Genomic DNA, 14,295 nt, shown 5'->3' with positions numbered 1-14,295 from the left:
GTGTTCAAAATGACTCAGTTCAGCTGTGTTGTGAGCTGGGATGCATGTTGCGTACTCAGAAGGCAGCGTTGATGTCCCGGTCCGGCAGACGAGCCGTCCAGAACAGCCTGCTCTGGGGTTTCGGGTGGGGGTGTCGTTCACTGTAGATATTTTTTTGTGTGAATTCTGCAGCGGGTTCAGCGTTCCTGAACCCGGACGGGGACTCGGGCACGGAGGCGGACAGCGAGCCACAGCTCAGCTTCTACACGGACCCCAACCGTAGCCGGCGCCGAGGCAGAGGAATGAGAAACGGTAACGCCACCCCAGCCTGGGGCTCCGGGGGTAAGGAGGACTTCTGCACCGCAACCCGCCGCATGACACCACCCACCGGCACCTCCACGTCTGCCTGCAGCTACGCGCCTGATGCGTGTGAATGCACGTGTGTTTGTGCGTGAGATGTTTGTTTGTGTGTGGAGGGACACTGTTGTTGTGATGTGACTTGGCGCTACGTGACTACACAACGCATTGTTATTGTCATCGTTTCCATGGAGGCATGTGCCATGTCAGACGGGCATCTGCGTTCCTCTTTTACTGTCTTTCTTTGAGCCTCCATGTATTGAATGTTGATGTTTTGATGTGGCCCAGAATCCTGGTGCTGTTCTGTGTGTGGTCGGCCCACCTCCACCTCGGATCTGTGATGACATTCAGGCCGCGGATGACATTTGTGTGTGCACATTGGTCATGCTTCAGTCCGAGGCTTGGGTGGATGTCAAAGACAAGCAGGCAAGACAATCCTGTCCAAGCTAATGGGCTGCCGGCCTCTCCGGGCTGCCAGGCCGCTGTCTGGGCTCCACTCTAATTGGACGAAGGCAACAGTGTACGGTTTTGTCGGTTGTGAGATTGCGGGCAGTGTGTGTGGATGTCCAGAGTGAAGGTGAGCTCCATCTTAAACAGCGCCACCTTAAATAGCGCCACCTTTAACAACGCCACCTTAAATTGCACCACCTTCCTTAAACAGCCCCACCTTCCAATTACCCACTCCAGTGTGACAAAGAGCAGCGTGTGGCGGCCATGCAGTGACACCTCTAATTGGACTCAGCTTAAGTTAGACATGGCGGCCTGCTCCGGATTATTTATTTAATTCTCTTCATTTAATTTGTCGCTTGCGAACCGCTAATTTGCCCGCGACGTTGTGTTGATTTTAAAAACGTGTTTGTGCAATGTGGGATGTTTATATTTGCTCTGTGACTAGAGGTGTAGACACATGGTGTCACATCTAAAAGATGCAATGCTGAACATGCTGAGACCTGTTTATGTTCTAAAGTACACTACCTTTACTCTAAAGTTCACTACCTTTACTCCAATGTACACTACCTTTACTTTAAAGTACACTACCTTTAGTCTAAAGTACACTGCCTTTACTCTAAAGTACACTACATTTACTCTAAAGTACACTACCTTTACTCTAAAGTACACTACCTTTAGTCTAAAGTACACTGCCTTTACTCTAAAGTACACTACATTTACTCTAAAGTACACTACATTTACTCTAAAAGTATACTACTTTTACTCTAAAGTACACTACCTTTACTCTAAAGTACACTACATTTACTCTAAAAGTACCAGTATATATCCTCCAGTTAGGTCGGTCGTACAGCTAGTCCAGTTGCTGCTTGAAGTGACAGTTTGTGAAGTTTGAGAAGTGTCCTTGAACATCAGAACGTTGTTGAGAGATGGTGCTCCCTCTTTTGGGCAGAGCTACACACTGCTGACAGAGGCTATCATGCAAATAGTTTTGTCCTCAACTATGGTGAATACAACCTTGTTCTCCCACTCCAGGTGAAAGTCTGACATCGGCATGACTCCTCGGCCAAAACTTGAGAAGTGAGAGAGAGAGAGAGAGAGAGAGAGAAAGAGAGAGAGAGAGAGAGAGAGAGAGAGAGAGAGAGAGAGAGTGAGAGTGAGAGAGAGACACTGGTAGTAATAGCCCTGCACACGTAGTTAGCTAACGAGTGCTGATGTAAACGTACCTCACATTTTAGCATAACAGAGCACACGCTGAGCTGCTGGTCAGGGCGTGTCGGTGTCTTATCATGGCGTGTCGGTGTCTGATCAGGGCGTGTCGGTGTCTGATCAGGGCGTGTCGGTGTCTGATCAAGGCATGTCGGTGTCTGATCATGGCGTGTCGGTGTCTGATCATGGCGTGTCGGTGTCTGATCAGGGCGTGTCGGTGTCTGATCAGGGCGTGTCGGTGTCTGATCAAGGCGTGTCAGTGTCTGATCATGGCGTGTCGGTGTCTGATCATGGCGTGTCGGTGTCTGATCAGGGCGTGTCGGTGTTCGATCTTGGTAGTCAGCTTGCATCTCTATTTTTCAGTTTTGAATAAGGAGTTATGTCTGTTTAGCTAGTTTAATGTTCTAATGTGAAAATGCCCTGGGTTGGTCTGAAGAGTCGTAGCAGGCCTGCTGCTGTGTGCTGTGCTCCAGTGCACTGTGCCCTCTGCAGTCAGGCAAGAATGTGGTGGTTCAAAGCTCTTTTTTACCATATCTATAAATTCACAGAAACGCTTTTAAAACTACCGACAGTCAAACCTCTATAAGAAGGAATGTCAGATATGCAGCAGAGCAAAGAGGTGCAGACCTACCACAGACCTGCGGGCTTTATTTATTTGTTGACTACCACAGATCTTATTTGACTGAATTGACCCGTGTCCAGCGTTTAGATTGAGCCCTGGTTATTTAGTCTGGGGAAGTGGGGGGGGAGGTGGAGGTGTGTAAAAGCCCCTTTAAAGCTTGCTGGCATCAGCCGTGGTTATTCTGCTGGAACCGGGGATCAAATGGGCCAGCTGTGCGTCACCCTGCTCATGCCTGGGGGTTATTTATGTGCGCCATAGTTGTTCATTCTTTTCCCAGATTGTCAATGTGCGTGTGTGTGCGTGTGTGTGTGTGAGCTTTGTTGTGTGTTGTGCTGTTGGCTCATTAATACAAGCGGGCTCCATTGATTTGGCTACACTGGTTGGCATGTGCGACCCGGTGTGGTGTGCGTGAGTGGAGTGGGGGTGTGAACCAGACACTCTCACTCTTCTGTTTGTTTTGACTCCGTCGTCCTCTGCCGGCCTGGCGGGAACCTTCGTCGGGTGGAGCCTGATCTGCATCTCCGACCGCCTGACGACGGTCTTTGTGCTGCAGGCACAGCTACCACAGGGGCTCGCCAAAACGGGTCTCCCCAGCCTCGCGGCTTAGGTGATCTTTATACCATTCTCTAATGCTCCTTCTGTGTCTCTTTGTGCGTCTCTCTCTCTCTCTCTCTCTCTCTCTCTCTCTCCTCCTGTCTCTGTCTCTGTAGGCTCTCCCCGTAGCCCCATCAGTAAGACCACCCTGACTTTGATCAGTGTGGTGAGCTGTGTGATCAGCCTGGTCTACTGCTCCCACCTCTCCTGCAGTCTTAATGTACGAGTCATCCTGCATGTCCCAGAGCACCTCATCGCCGACGGTAAGCTGCACCTCCCCTCTCCTCCTCTCTCCTATCCTCTCCTACTTTCTCCTCCTCTCTCTGTCCTCCTCTCTCTCTCTCTCTCTCTCTCCCTCTCTCTCTCTCTCTCCCTCTCTCTCTCTCTCTATGGTCTATGCTACAGTGTGAAATGCCATTTTCACTCCCCTAGGATCGTCTCCTCTGAAAACCCAACAGCTGTGTCTTGAAAGCATCAAAGCACTCACGCCAGGTCTCTCTCTCTCTCTCTCTCTCTCTCTCTCTCTCACTCTCTCTCACTCTCTCACTCTCTCTCTCTCACACACGCAGACACACAGGCATACACCCACACACACACGCCCCTTCTCCCCAAGGGTTCTTTGTGTGTGTTTTGGACCTTAGTCGTGTTTGTGCACTGGATGAGTTTGTTAATGAATTTTAATGTGGCACCTGCAGTTTAAAACTACAAGCCAATTTTTCCTCCTCTTCTCTCAGTCCTCTCACCCCTTCTTCTCTCTTCTCTCTCTCTCTCATTCTTTTTTCTCCCTCTCTCTCTCTCTCTCTCTCTCTCTATATATATATATATATATATATATATATATATATATATATATATATATATATATATATATCGCCACTCGCCATATATATATATATATATATATATATATATATATATATATATATATATATATATATATATATATATATATAGTTTTTTTTTATACATCTCACTTTAATTAAAGTTCACTTTAATCTTGTCTCTGCTTCACTATCTTACCTAGTTACTACAATACCTATATATAAATATAAATATATATGCTGTATGGTATACGCAAAGTACTTAAGGTTTCCAGAGAAACATTTTTCTGACTGAGGTTCTTTGCTGTGCAAACAAAGTGTTCTACTAGGTGGAGCCTATTCCTTAAGATAAAGTCTTAAAATTCCTTCTATGGCATTGTGTAATTCTGAGAGTGCATATCAGTCCTTTACACTGGTCTCTATTATTAAACGTTATTATAGATCAGTCCTTTACACTGGTCTCTATTATAAAACGTTATTATAGATGAGTCCTTTACACTGGTCTCTATGATAAAACTTTATTATAGATCAGTCCTTTACACTGGTCTCTATTATAAAGCGTTATCATAGATCAGTCCTTTACACTGGTCTCTATTATAAAGCATTATCATAGATCAATCCTTTACACTGGTCTCTATTATAAAACATTATTATAGATCAGTCCTTTACACTGGTTTCTATTATAAAGCATTATCATAGATCAATCCTTTACACTGGTCTCTATTATAAAACATTATTATAGATCAGTCCTTTACACTGGTCTCTATTATAAAACGTTATTATAGATCAGTCCTTTACACTGGTCTCTTTTATAAAACGTTATTATAGATCAGTCCTTTACACTGGTCTCTATTATAAAACATTATTATAAATCAGTCCTTTACACTGGTCTCTATTATAAAATGTTATTATAGATCAGTCCTTTACACTGGTCTCTATTATAAAATGTTATTATAGATCAGTCCTTTACACTGGTCTCTATTATAAAATGTTATTATAGATCAGTCCTTTACACTGGTCTCTATTATAAAATGTTATTATAGATCAGTCCTTTACACTGGTCTCTATTATAAAACATTATAGATCAGTCCTTTACACTGGTCTCTATTATAAAACGTTATTATAGATCAGTCCTTTACACTGGTCTCTATTATAAAACGTTATTATAGATCAGTCCTTTACACTGGTCTCTATGATAAAACGTTACTATAGATCAGTCCTTTACACTGGTCTCTATTATAAAGCGTTATTATAGATCAGTCCTTTACACTGGTCTCTATTATAAAACATTATTATAGATCAGTCCTTTACACTGGTCTCTATTATAAAACGTTATTATAGATCAGTCCTTTACACTTGTATCTTTTATAAAACGTTATTATAGATCAGTCCTTTACACTGGTCTCTATTATAAAACGTTATTATAAATCAGTCCTTTACACTGGTCTCTATTATAAAATGTTATTATAGATCAGTCCTTTACACTGGTCTCTATTATAAAATGTTATTATAGATCAGTCCTTTACACTGGTCTCTATTATAAAATGTTATTATAAATCAGTCCTTTACACTGGTCTCTATTATAAAACATTATAGATCAGTCCTTTACACTGGTCTCTATTATAAAACGTTATTATAGATCAGTCCTTTACACTGGTCTCTATTATAAAACGTTATTATAGATCAGTCCTTTACACTGGTCTCTATTATAAAACATTATAGATCAGTCCTTTACACTGGTCTTTATTATAAAACGTTATTATAGATCAGTCCTTTACACTGGTCTCTATTATAAAACGTTATTATAGTTCAGTCCTTTACACTGGTCTCTATTATAAAACATTATAGATCAGTCCTTTACACTGGTCTCTATTATAAAACGTTATTATAGATCAGTCCTTTACACTGGTCTCTATTATAAAACGTTATTATAAATCAGTCCTTTACACTGGTCTCTATTATAAAATGTTATTATAGATCAGTCCTTTACACTGGTCTCTATTATAAAATGTTATTATAGATCAGTCCTTTACACTGGTCTCTATTATAAAATGTTATTATAAATCAGTCCTTTACACTGGTCTCTATTATAAAACATTATAGATCAGTCCTTTACACTGGTCTCTATTATAAAACGTTATTATAGATCAGTCCTTTACACTGGTCTCTATTATAAAACGTTATTATAGATCAGTCCTTTACACTGGTCTCTATTATAAAACATTATAGATCAGTCCTTTACACTGGTCTTTATTATAAAACGTTATTATAGATCAGTCCTTTACACTGGTCTCTATTATAAAACGTTATTATAGATCAGTCCTTTACACTGGTCTCTATTATTAAACATTATAGATCAGTCCTTTACACTGGTCTCTATTATAAAACGTTATTATAGATCAGTCCTTTACACTGGTCTCTATTATAAAACATTATAGATCAGTCCTTTACACTGGTCTTTATTATAAAATGTTATTATAGATCAGTCCTTTACACTGGTCTCTATTATAAAACGTTATTATAGATCAGTCCTTTACACTGGTCTCTATTATAAAACGTTATTATAGATCAGTGGCTCTTTCCCCACTACAGTGCTGCCATAGCAACAACTGGCAGTGCTAGCTGACACGTCATTAATACAGTCCATTAGTATTAAATGTCTCGCCACTGGAAACAACAAAACCAAGTTGGTCTGAAGGTGTTCATCAAACTGATCAGCCCTGGCTTCCTTTTTTTGTACTGCGTACAGCTGATTCTGATACAGTAGGCCACTCCTCCTGACCTTTGACCTGATAGTTCTCCCCGTGAGGTCACGTAACTGAAGGTGTGCTGAGAGTGACACACGACTGGGTTACTCTTCATTCTCTTCGTTTTTATTTGCATCAATTTGCATTTTTTGAAGTAGTGTTTGTGTATATGCATTTATTTATATGTATTATAGGGTTTTATATGCAAGTAAACATTTACTGCAGGATAGACGGTGTATAATTGACTGGGTGTCTGTGACCTTTGTGTGGTGTTGTTTATATTAACATTCCTGGAGATGTCTGGGCCACGTTACCCCCTGAAAGAGCAGGTGTGTGCAGTTCAGAACCCGCCTTTCCAATCAGGAAACTCACCTCAGTTTACACACCTGTAAATGTGTCTGATCCGAGGGTGCAAATTTGTGTCTGGAAATGTATTTGTAATATTATCATCACCAGAACATTACTGCAGAATAAAATGTAGTGTTTAAGTATCTGAAAGGCGTGGCTTGTCTCTGAAAGGCGTGGCTAGTATCTGAAAGGCATGGCTTGTCTCTGAAAGGCGGGGCTAGTCTCTGAAAGGCATGGCTTGTCTCTGGATATTGGTTTTGTGCTCTTGGCTGGCCCCAGATGTAGACCATCCTCAGCCAAACGGCAACAGTCTGGAGACCTTCATGAGGGTGTCAGGTCTTGCTGTTGGCACTCACACATGCTCCAGTACTTTCACAGCCAAAAATAATTCCCCCTTTAACCAGATCTGATTATTGCTTTAGTCAGGGGAGATTTAAATTTGCTATAATTTCGTCTACTGCTGTAAATACATTGCAGTGCTTATAAAAGTTCAGGTAATTTCTTTGTATACTGGGTATTGTATTCTTATCATCTACATACTGTAATGAATGAATTATTCACAAACTGCAGTGGTGTAGTGAGAATGGGTGTTTTTAATCGTTTGTGTTTCTGTTCATCATGCTGTATTAACAATGTTTATCTGTGTATGCAAATGGTTATGTATGGCCATATTACTGGAAAATTAATTGACAGAGAGGTGCAGGTTAAAATGAGTGTTAAATGAATAGAGTTTAGACCAGTCTCCCACACCACAGCAGAATTCATTTACGCTTGAACTGTCGTGGTGCTCAGGAGATTGCAGGGGTGTGTACAGTGGATTAATGGCCATAGTGTGTCCATGTAGGGGAAGCCTTATTAATATTTATACAGGACTGCTCTTGTATATTACTGCATGTCTCGATATACCAGGCAGGAGGTATACTGCCTGTTACACAATAGCTGAATGACACACTGTTATCACTCACGGAAGACTGATGCCATTTTGGTTATATTTTCAGATCATGTGGAAACACTCCATCTGCAATTGCTGGTAGGACAGGTGATTTCACATCAATAGAGCTCACTAAAAAATCCTGTATGTAGGTGTGGGCATATCTTTTTAGAAGAGGCCACAAGAACAGCCCCCTGTGTCGACTGCTCTTTGTGAGAGAGATACAGAGTGTTCCCAAGTTTTAAGCTCTGGATGGCCAAATGCTAACGTATGCTGCAGTGTGCATTGCTGAAGTTTAAACCTCTGAATCTCTGGATCACAAATTGGGTTTTTATTAACTGGTCCCTCACCGACAGGCTGCTGTGTTGCTGTTTTCTCCGTGGGGGTGGTCAGTGCTCCTCTGTGTGGCAGCAGTGCCTTGTGCCCATGCCTCCTCCGTCTGAGTGTGGGCCACATGTTCCGCTCCACAGGGTCCAGGTTCGTCCTGATGCACACCAGCCAGCTGGACGCGTCTGATTGGCTGAACCCGGCGCAGGTGTTGCTGTACCACCAGCAGAACGCGAGCGGGCCCTGGCTCCAGGAACTGTGTGGCCGACGCCTCCTGGACCCCTGCGAACACCAGTGCGACCAAGACACAGGTACAAGTGCAAGCCCCGCCTCTCCTACCACACAAGCCACACCTCCATTCCCGTGCAGACTCCGCCTCCCCTTCCAGCCAAGCCCAGCGGGTGTGACGCGTTGTGATAAACAGCCATCATTCCTGTGCAGTAGCATGGTTAAACGTCTTCCTCTGAAAAGGTGTTTTAGTGCCAGGAAAACAGTGTGATAACATTTTAAAACGGGTTATTGGTTAGCATTATTTATTTAGCGCCAGTTCAAACCAGTTTGTGCCAGTTTTCTTTTGCAACCCCCACGTGATTCGCACTTTGCAATTATTATGCAATCAGCCTAACAAGCATCATTACTCCTATTTGCTGAGTGTGCTTTTTTTGTTATAATTAGTGGCAGAAATAATCGCCCAGCAGGTGCCGAGCCTAAACCACCACGCTGAGTCAGCAGAGCCTTGAAGTGGGTTCAGTCCTGCAGCCGGCCTGCGTCGCCCCCTGTCTCGCAGGAGGAGGGCGTGTTAAACTGGCTCGGGGAGAGCCAGAACCGACCAAAGGACAGGACCTCGAATTTTAACAGCTTCATTTGCAGTTTTCAGAAGCGATCGCTAAGCTAAGACAGCTCAGAAGACTGTTAGACGTAACACAGTCGGGAAGTGTGTTAGAGATTTGCAGAACTGATTTGTGGAAATGACTGTGGGAAACCAGCAATGGAACTAACGAGTTCAGAGTACCGTTTTAGTGCCTTCATCTGAGTATTTATACGAGTATTTACACAAGTATTTAGAATTCCACACAAAAGTGGGGAAAGTCGGCTTTATTTTGTATTGTTAGCAGATTCTGTGCCAAAGCAGACTTCGTTTTTTTTTTTTTAATGACTTAAACGCAGTTGGCAGGGTAGTTCTAACTACATCAGAAGAAATGCCAGCGAAAGTGTGTGGAAGACCTCGCTGCAGGCATCGCTGGTCGAGGTGAATCCCAGCAGAGCATCCTTCCTCTGAAATGTTCCTCCTGTGTTTGTATCCATAATTCAGCAATGCTGGCCTCTGAGAGGTGGACCCAGCAGCTCGCACGGATCACGGGCCGAACCGGTGCCGATTCAGTCCGGCTCCCCGGGACGTGACGTGTAAGAGACGAGACCCTGTTTCAGTTCAGTAACTGCACTGCACTTTTCATACGTGGCGTCCTTAATGGAAGCTCTGGTGAAACAGGCCACCCTTCAGATCAAGGGGGTGGAGGAGGGTGGAGGAGGGGGTGTTGCCGTGGAGATGCCTGAAAGGCACCCTCGAAGCGAATGCTGCAAACGGATACTGATGGAAGCGAGGATGGGGAGCAACAGTAACCGGGAGCGACAGTAACCAGGGCTTGTGTGTGCCTGGGGGAGGGCAGTTTCCTGTGAGAGGCCCAGTCAGGGGGAGGTGGAGGTAGGATGGAGCATCTCCAGCTACCCCTGCCCCTGCCCCACGGGGCTTTTATTAAAGTGGAGTGTGGTGTTTTGTGCAAGGGTGCTAACCGTGCTGTGAACTTACGCCTCATTAATGCTCCACTGTGGGCTCCGTCTGGGGGGGGGGGGGGGGGGGGGGGGGGGGGATTATCGCCAACTTTAAACGTCGTTAACGAGTGCTGAAAGTGTCCAACTCCAACAGGTGTGTTTGCGTTCCAGCCAGTACAAATGTAAATACTGCACCAATGTCAGCATTATTTTATTTAAAATGATTAGCTCTAAAATTTCAACACATTTTGCTGTAGAAACGATCGACATTTGTGTTTTATTTATGTTGGGGGTCAATATTTTATCGATTCACTAAAACTGTGCTGTGTTGTCAAGCAAATAGTTTTGCTGTTTGCCAACAATTTAGTAGAAGTGCAATAACGTGTTGAATGACTACATCGGCCCCAAAAACAGCCGCAGCACAGAGCAGGAGGGGTTTTTCTCAGGGCATTTTTATTTCTGGTGTGGTTCGTGTGTGCCAGTTGTCAACGCAGTGGCAGACAGATGAAACCCTTCCAGGGCTGTTTTAATAGTGAATTCATAACGCCCCCATCATCATGTAGAATGACAAAATAATTCAAAATGTGAGAGTATAAATCTGTTCTTATTTGTTTGTTGTCATTGTTGCCTGAGTTACCACGTTGCAGCGCTGTAAAGAGTGAGGTGGGGCGTGACGTGGGCCTGGTATGGGCGTGGCATGAGTGTGGTGTGGGCGTGGCATAGGGCGGGTCTCCACGCGCTCACTGGGCATTCAACCCCTGCTCTCGTGTGGGCTGGGCCCTGCATATTTTTTTGCATATTCATGCAAAAATATATATATATATATTTGTATTATATTTGTATTAATTAGTATTCTGTATTAATTGACATCATACTTTTTAGAGATATTTCATCTTTCCCCAAAATTTGTGACAGTGTCCAACTGATCCAGTGTAATGATGTCTGCAGCCCTGTGACATTCTCAGTATTGTCTCACTGCTGTCTCATTGTTGTCTCACTGCAGCCATTGTGCTGCCACACTGATCCCAGTGTGAACACTAGTCTGTTCCTGCACTCTGGTTCTCTTCAAAGCAGCTCTAGGAAGATGCGACCTGCAGCCGTCACAGTGCGACCTGCAGCCGTTAGAGTCCGACCTTCAGCCGTTAGAGTGCGACCTTCAGCCGTTAGAGTGCGACCTGCAGCCATTAGAGTCAGTAATCAGACACATACAGGGCTTTGAGAGGATTTACATCACATTCAGACTTTTTCTAATCTATAGTTTTTCCATTTCAATCAACTAAAGATAGGGAGGCACCAATATAGAATTTCTGGTTTGATATCTATATTAGTGGTTCCATATCTATACAGCCCCTCCCCCTGCTTTAAGTAACCCCTCCCCCTGCTGTAAGTAACCCCTCCCCCTGCAGTAAATAACCCTTCTGAACATTTAATGGTGGTTTGTGTTGGTCCTTTGCCACCATCAGATTCTGGTTCCATTTATTACCAGTAATGTATCAGGTGGCCCGTTTTCCGGCCGCTCCTCGGCTGCGGATAATTAAAGCCACGCGGTGGTTAGGGCCCAGTCTCGGACTATATCTATTTTGGAATCCCCGAGAATATCCATCCTGAGAGTGGATGAAACGTTCCTTCTTCTGTTTGCAGAAGGATCACAGGACCCACGAATAAAGCACCGGTGAAGCTGCTTGCTTCCTGACCCGAGTCAGGGGCTGGAATAAAGATCGGAGAGAAGGGTTACCGTGACGATTGTTTGGAGCGAGGGGATGACTCTGGATAGAACAGGTTTTAGAGCAGATGTTTTGGTCTTTGAGTATAAAGTTTGGGCTCCTTTGGTGCTGTTGCATGTTAGATTAAAGGATCATGAATCACTAGTTACTTTAAGGTGAACAGTTTCATGCATCGTAATTTTGGCTTGTGAATCAACCAATTCAAATTTGTCCACAACTTGAACAGTGGGAGTCTAGTCCAGATAATCTCCTCTTTATTTTCTTTATTATTTGCTGTTTCCCACATGGTTTACTGGTCCACCATATAAAATTATTCATCAGATATCAGAAGAAACGTGATTGCTACTGCAGATTTGAAGTGTCCTACACATCTGTCTTACATTAACTTATGTAGTCAAGAGGCTTGGAGATGTCAGGACCACTCAGAACCTTGTGAAGCTTCTTTTTAGGATGTACTGATGAGGACAGGAAGTTTTGTGGTGAGGTTCTAGTCTACATTAATGGGAACCCAACCTACATGTCCTCTTTATTTTCAGGTGTTCCATCATGTCTTCATTAAAATGAAGACGAGTCGCCCAGTCATTACACCAGCATCTCCACACGGTTCACTGTGAACGCAGCAGAATCCAGAAGCTGAAAGCCCTTGCTGGATTGACAATGGGCAATAAACCAGAAAACACCTTTAGCTTTTGCACCGATTATTATAAGATAAATTGTGCAATGCAGTCTGACTCTTTTCCACTTCCTAAAATGGTAAACGCATGACTGGTTTGGTTTGGCCAGGCCCTGCGAGTAAATTGGATCTATTTAAGGGTTATTTCTCATGTCGCGTTGTCTACTCCAGCGCAAGAGACGGCTGCGTGCTTTGCTGCGTGCTCTCGTGTTCAGTCATGAGGTTTATTTTCCCTAGTGAACAAGCCACTTCTCAGTGACTGACGAATAGCATCGATTCAGGGACGGCTGGAAGGTTGTGCTGCCTGTTTTGATGACACAGTTATTTTTAGTGATATTTGCTAACATTATTTATATCATATTCAAGCATCATTCCTGCATTTTCAAAGGCCAGTCATGGTTAGCTTGGCAAAATGTTAATCTTCTAGAGCAGAGGTTATGCGTTGGGGGAAATGGCAGGACAAGAGCATGTCTCTGTGTGTGCTGGTGATGGTTTTTCTTTGAAACTCCCTGAAGTTGATGCATTTTTTTAGAATGCTAGGTAACTAGTAGATTTTTCTACTATTGTCACTCCCTTAATTGCGAGACCTTTTAAAAGCAAAGGTTAGTTTTGATTGGTCATCTCGGCGCCAAACTGCTTCTGTAAAGGTACTGCTGTGTTCATCTCGGCCTTTAGCTGCACTGCATCAACCGTTTCAGGCTCTTATGGAGGACTGTGGGCTGCAGATGTGAGCTTGTGTAGAATAATGAACTGGCATCTGTGTGAGTGTGTGTGAGTGTGGGGGGGGGCTTCTAGTATTTCTTTTCTTTTCTTTTCATTCATGTAAGAAGGGCTGCCTCCACTAACCTTGGCCTTACAGACACTCCCAGTAGTGCGCTCACCTATTCACACTGGGTTATCAGCCTTGTAACCTGCAGGGTCATTATATTTGGGGTGTCGGTTATGTAATGGTGGCCGCGTTATCCGCAGGCTCCGAGGAATTGGGGTGGATGTAGGTTTGAACGTTAATTATGTCCTATATGTTTATGGGTGTGTTGGAGACTGACAAGGATGAAGTCAACCTCTCCATGACCTCACGGTCTGATTTCATTACGGTTTGTGGGAGGGCAGACACTGTTGAGACGGTGTTTGTTCTTCAGGGGGAAGCTGTCCAAATACCTGATGTTTATTTTTGCCAGGTATTTATGGTCTCCGAGCAGGATAGACTTGGAATGTCCCGCTCAGTTACATCAGGCATGTCATGGGCTGAGCCCTGTGGCTAACTTACGTAGTGTACGAGCAGGCGTGACGCAAACGCAGGTTAAAGAATATTTATTTAAATAACAAACAGAACACGAAGCAAAAGCATCGAACGAAGCTCCGGGAAATTAAATGGAGGCATCACTAAACAGAAACAAGATGAACTGGTAAACGACTAATAACCAACACAAATGCATTACACATAACGAAGGGAAAACGTGAATAGAAATAGACAATATACAAGACCACTAAACCGATAGGGAGAACGAGAAACTAAGAACTAACCAGGAGAAACACTGAGGCTGAGGCGATCAGGACCACAACCACAGGGAATTAACTAAACACAGCGGGTAAACACAGGGCGAACCGGGACACGGGAATCGCGGTTGACACAAACCGGGGCTAAGGAGAGCGAGCGCTGAAGAGAAAAACATAGAGAACAAATGACGGAACAGTCAGAGCGAAAGACAGAATATACAAATACCAAAAGCAACAAGGAAACAAACC

At 43.7% G+C, this 14,295-nt stretch overlaps 1 protein-coding gene across 3 annotated transcripts in view; it reads left to right on the top strand.

Moving 5' to 3' along the window:
• The window catches only part of astn1 (astrotactin 1), a 197,351-nt gene that overhangs the window by 53,292 nt on the left and 129,764 nt on the right, over nt 1–14,295 (top strand). For 2 of the 3 annotated variants that reach the window (XM_076972126.1, XM_076972124.1), the window contains 3 exons: nt 172–321; nt 3,325–3,471; nt 8,526–8,693. In XM_076972126.1, coding sequence (XP_076828241.1) covers nt 172–321; nt 3,325–3,471; nt 8,526–8,693 — 465 coding nt within the window. The remainder of the gene's footprint in view (nt 1–171; nt 322–3,324; nt 3,472–8,525; nt 8,694–14,295) is intronic. The other variant, XM_076972125.1, reaches the window with a different exon arrangement.

The sequence above is a fragment of the Brachyhypopomus gauderio genome, chromosome 14 (genome assembly GCF_052324685.1).
Source record: "Brachyhypopomus gauderio isolate BG-103 chromosome 14, BGAUD_0.2, whole genome shotgun sequence".
In the NCBI taxonomy this organism is placed as follows: Eukaryota; Metazoa; Chordata; class Actinopteri; order Gymnotiformes; family Hypopomidae; genus Brachyhypopomus; species Brachyhypopomus gauderio.
The sequence above is the reverse complement of the archived record's forward strand: the minus strand, read 5'-3'. Positions and strand labels throughout refer to the sequence as shown.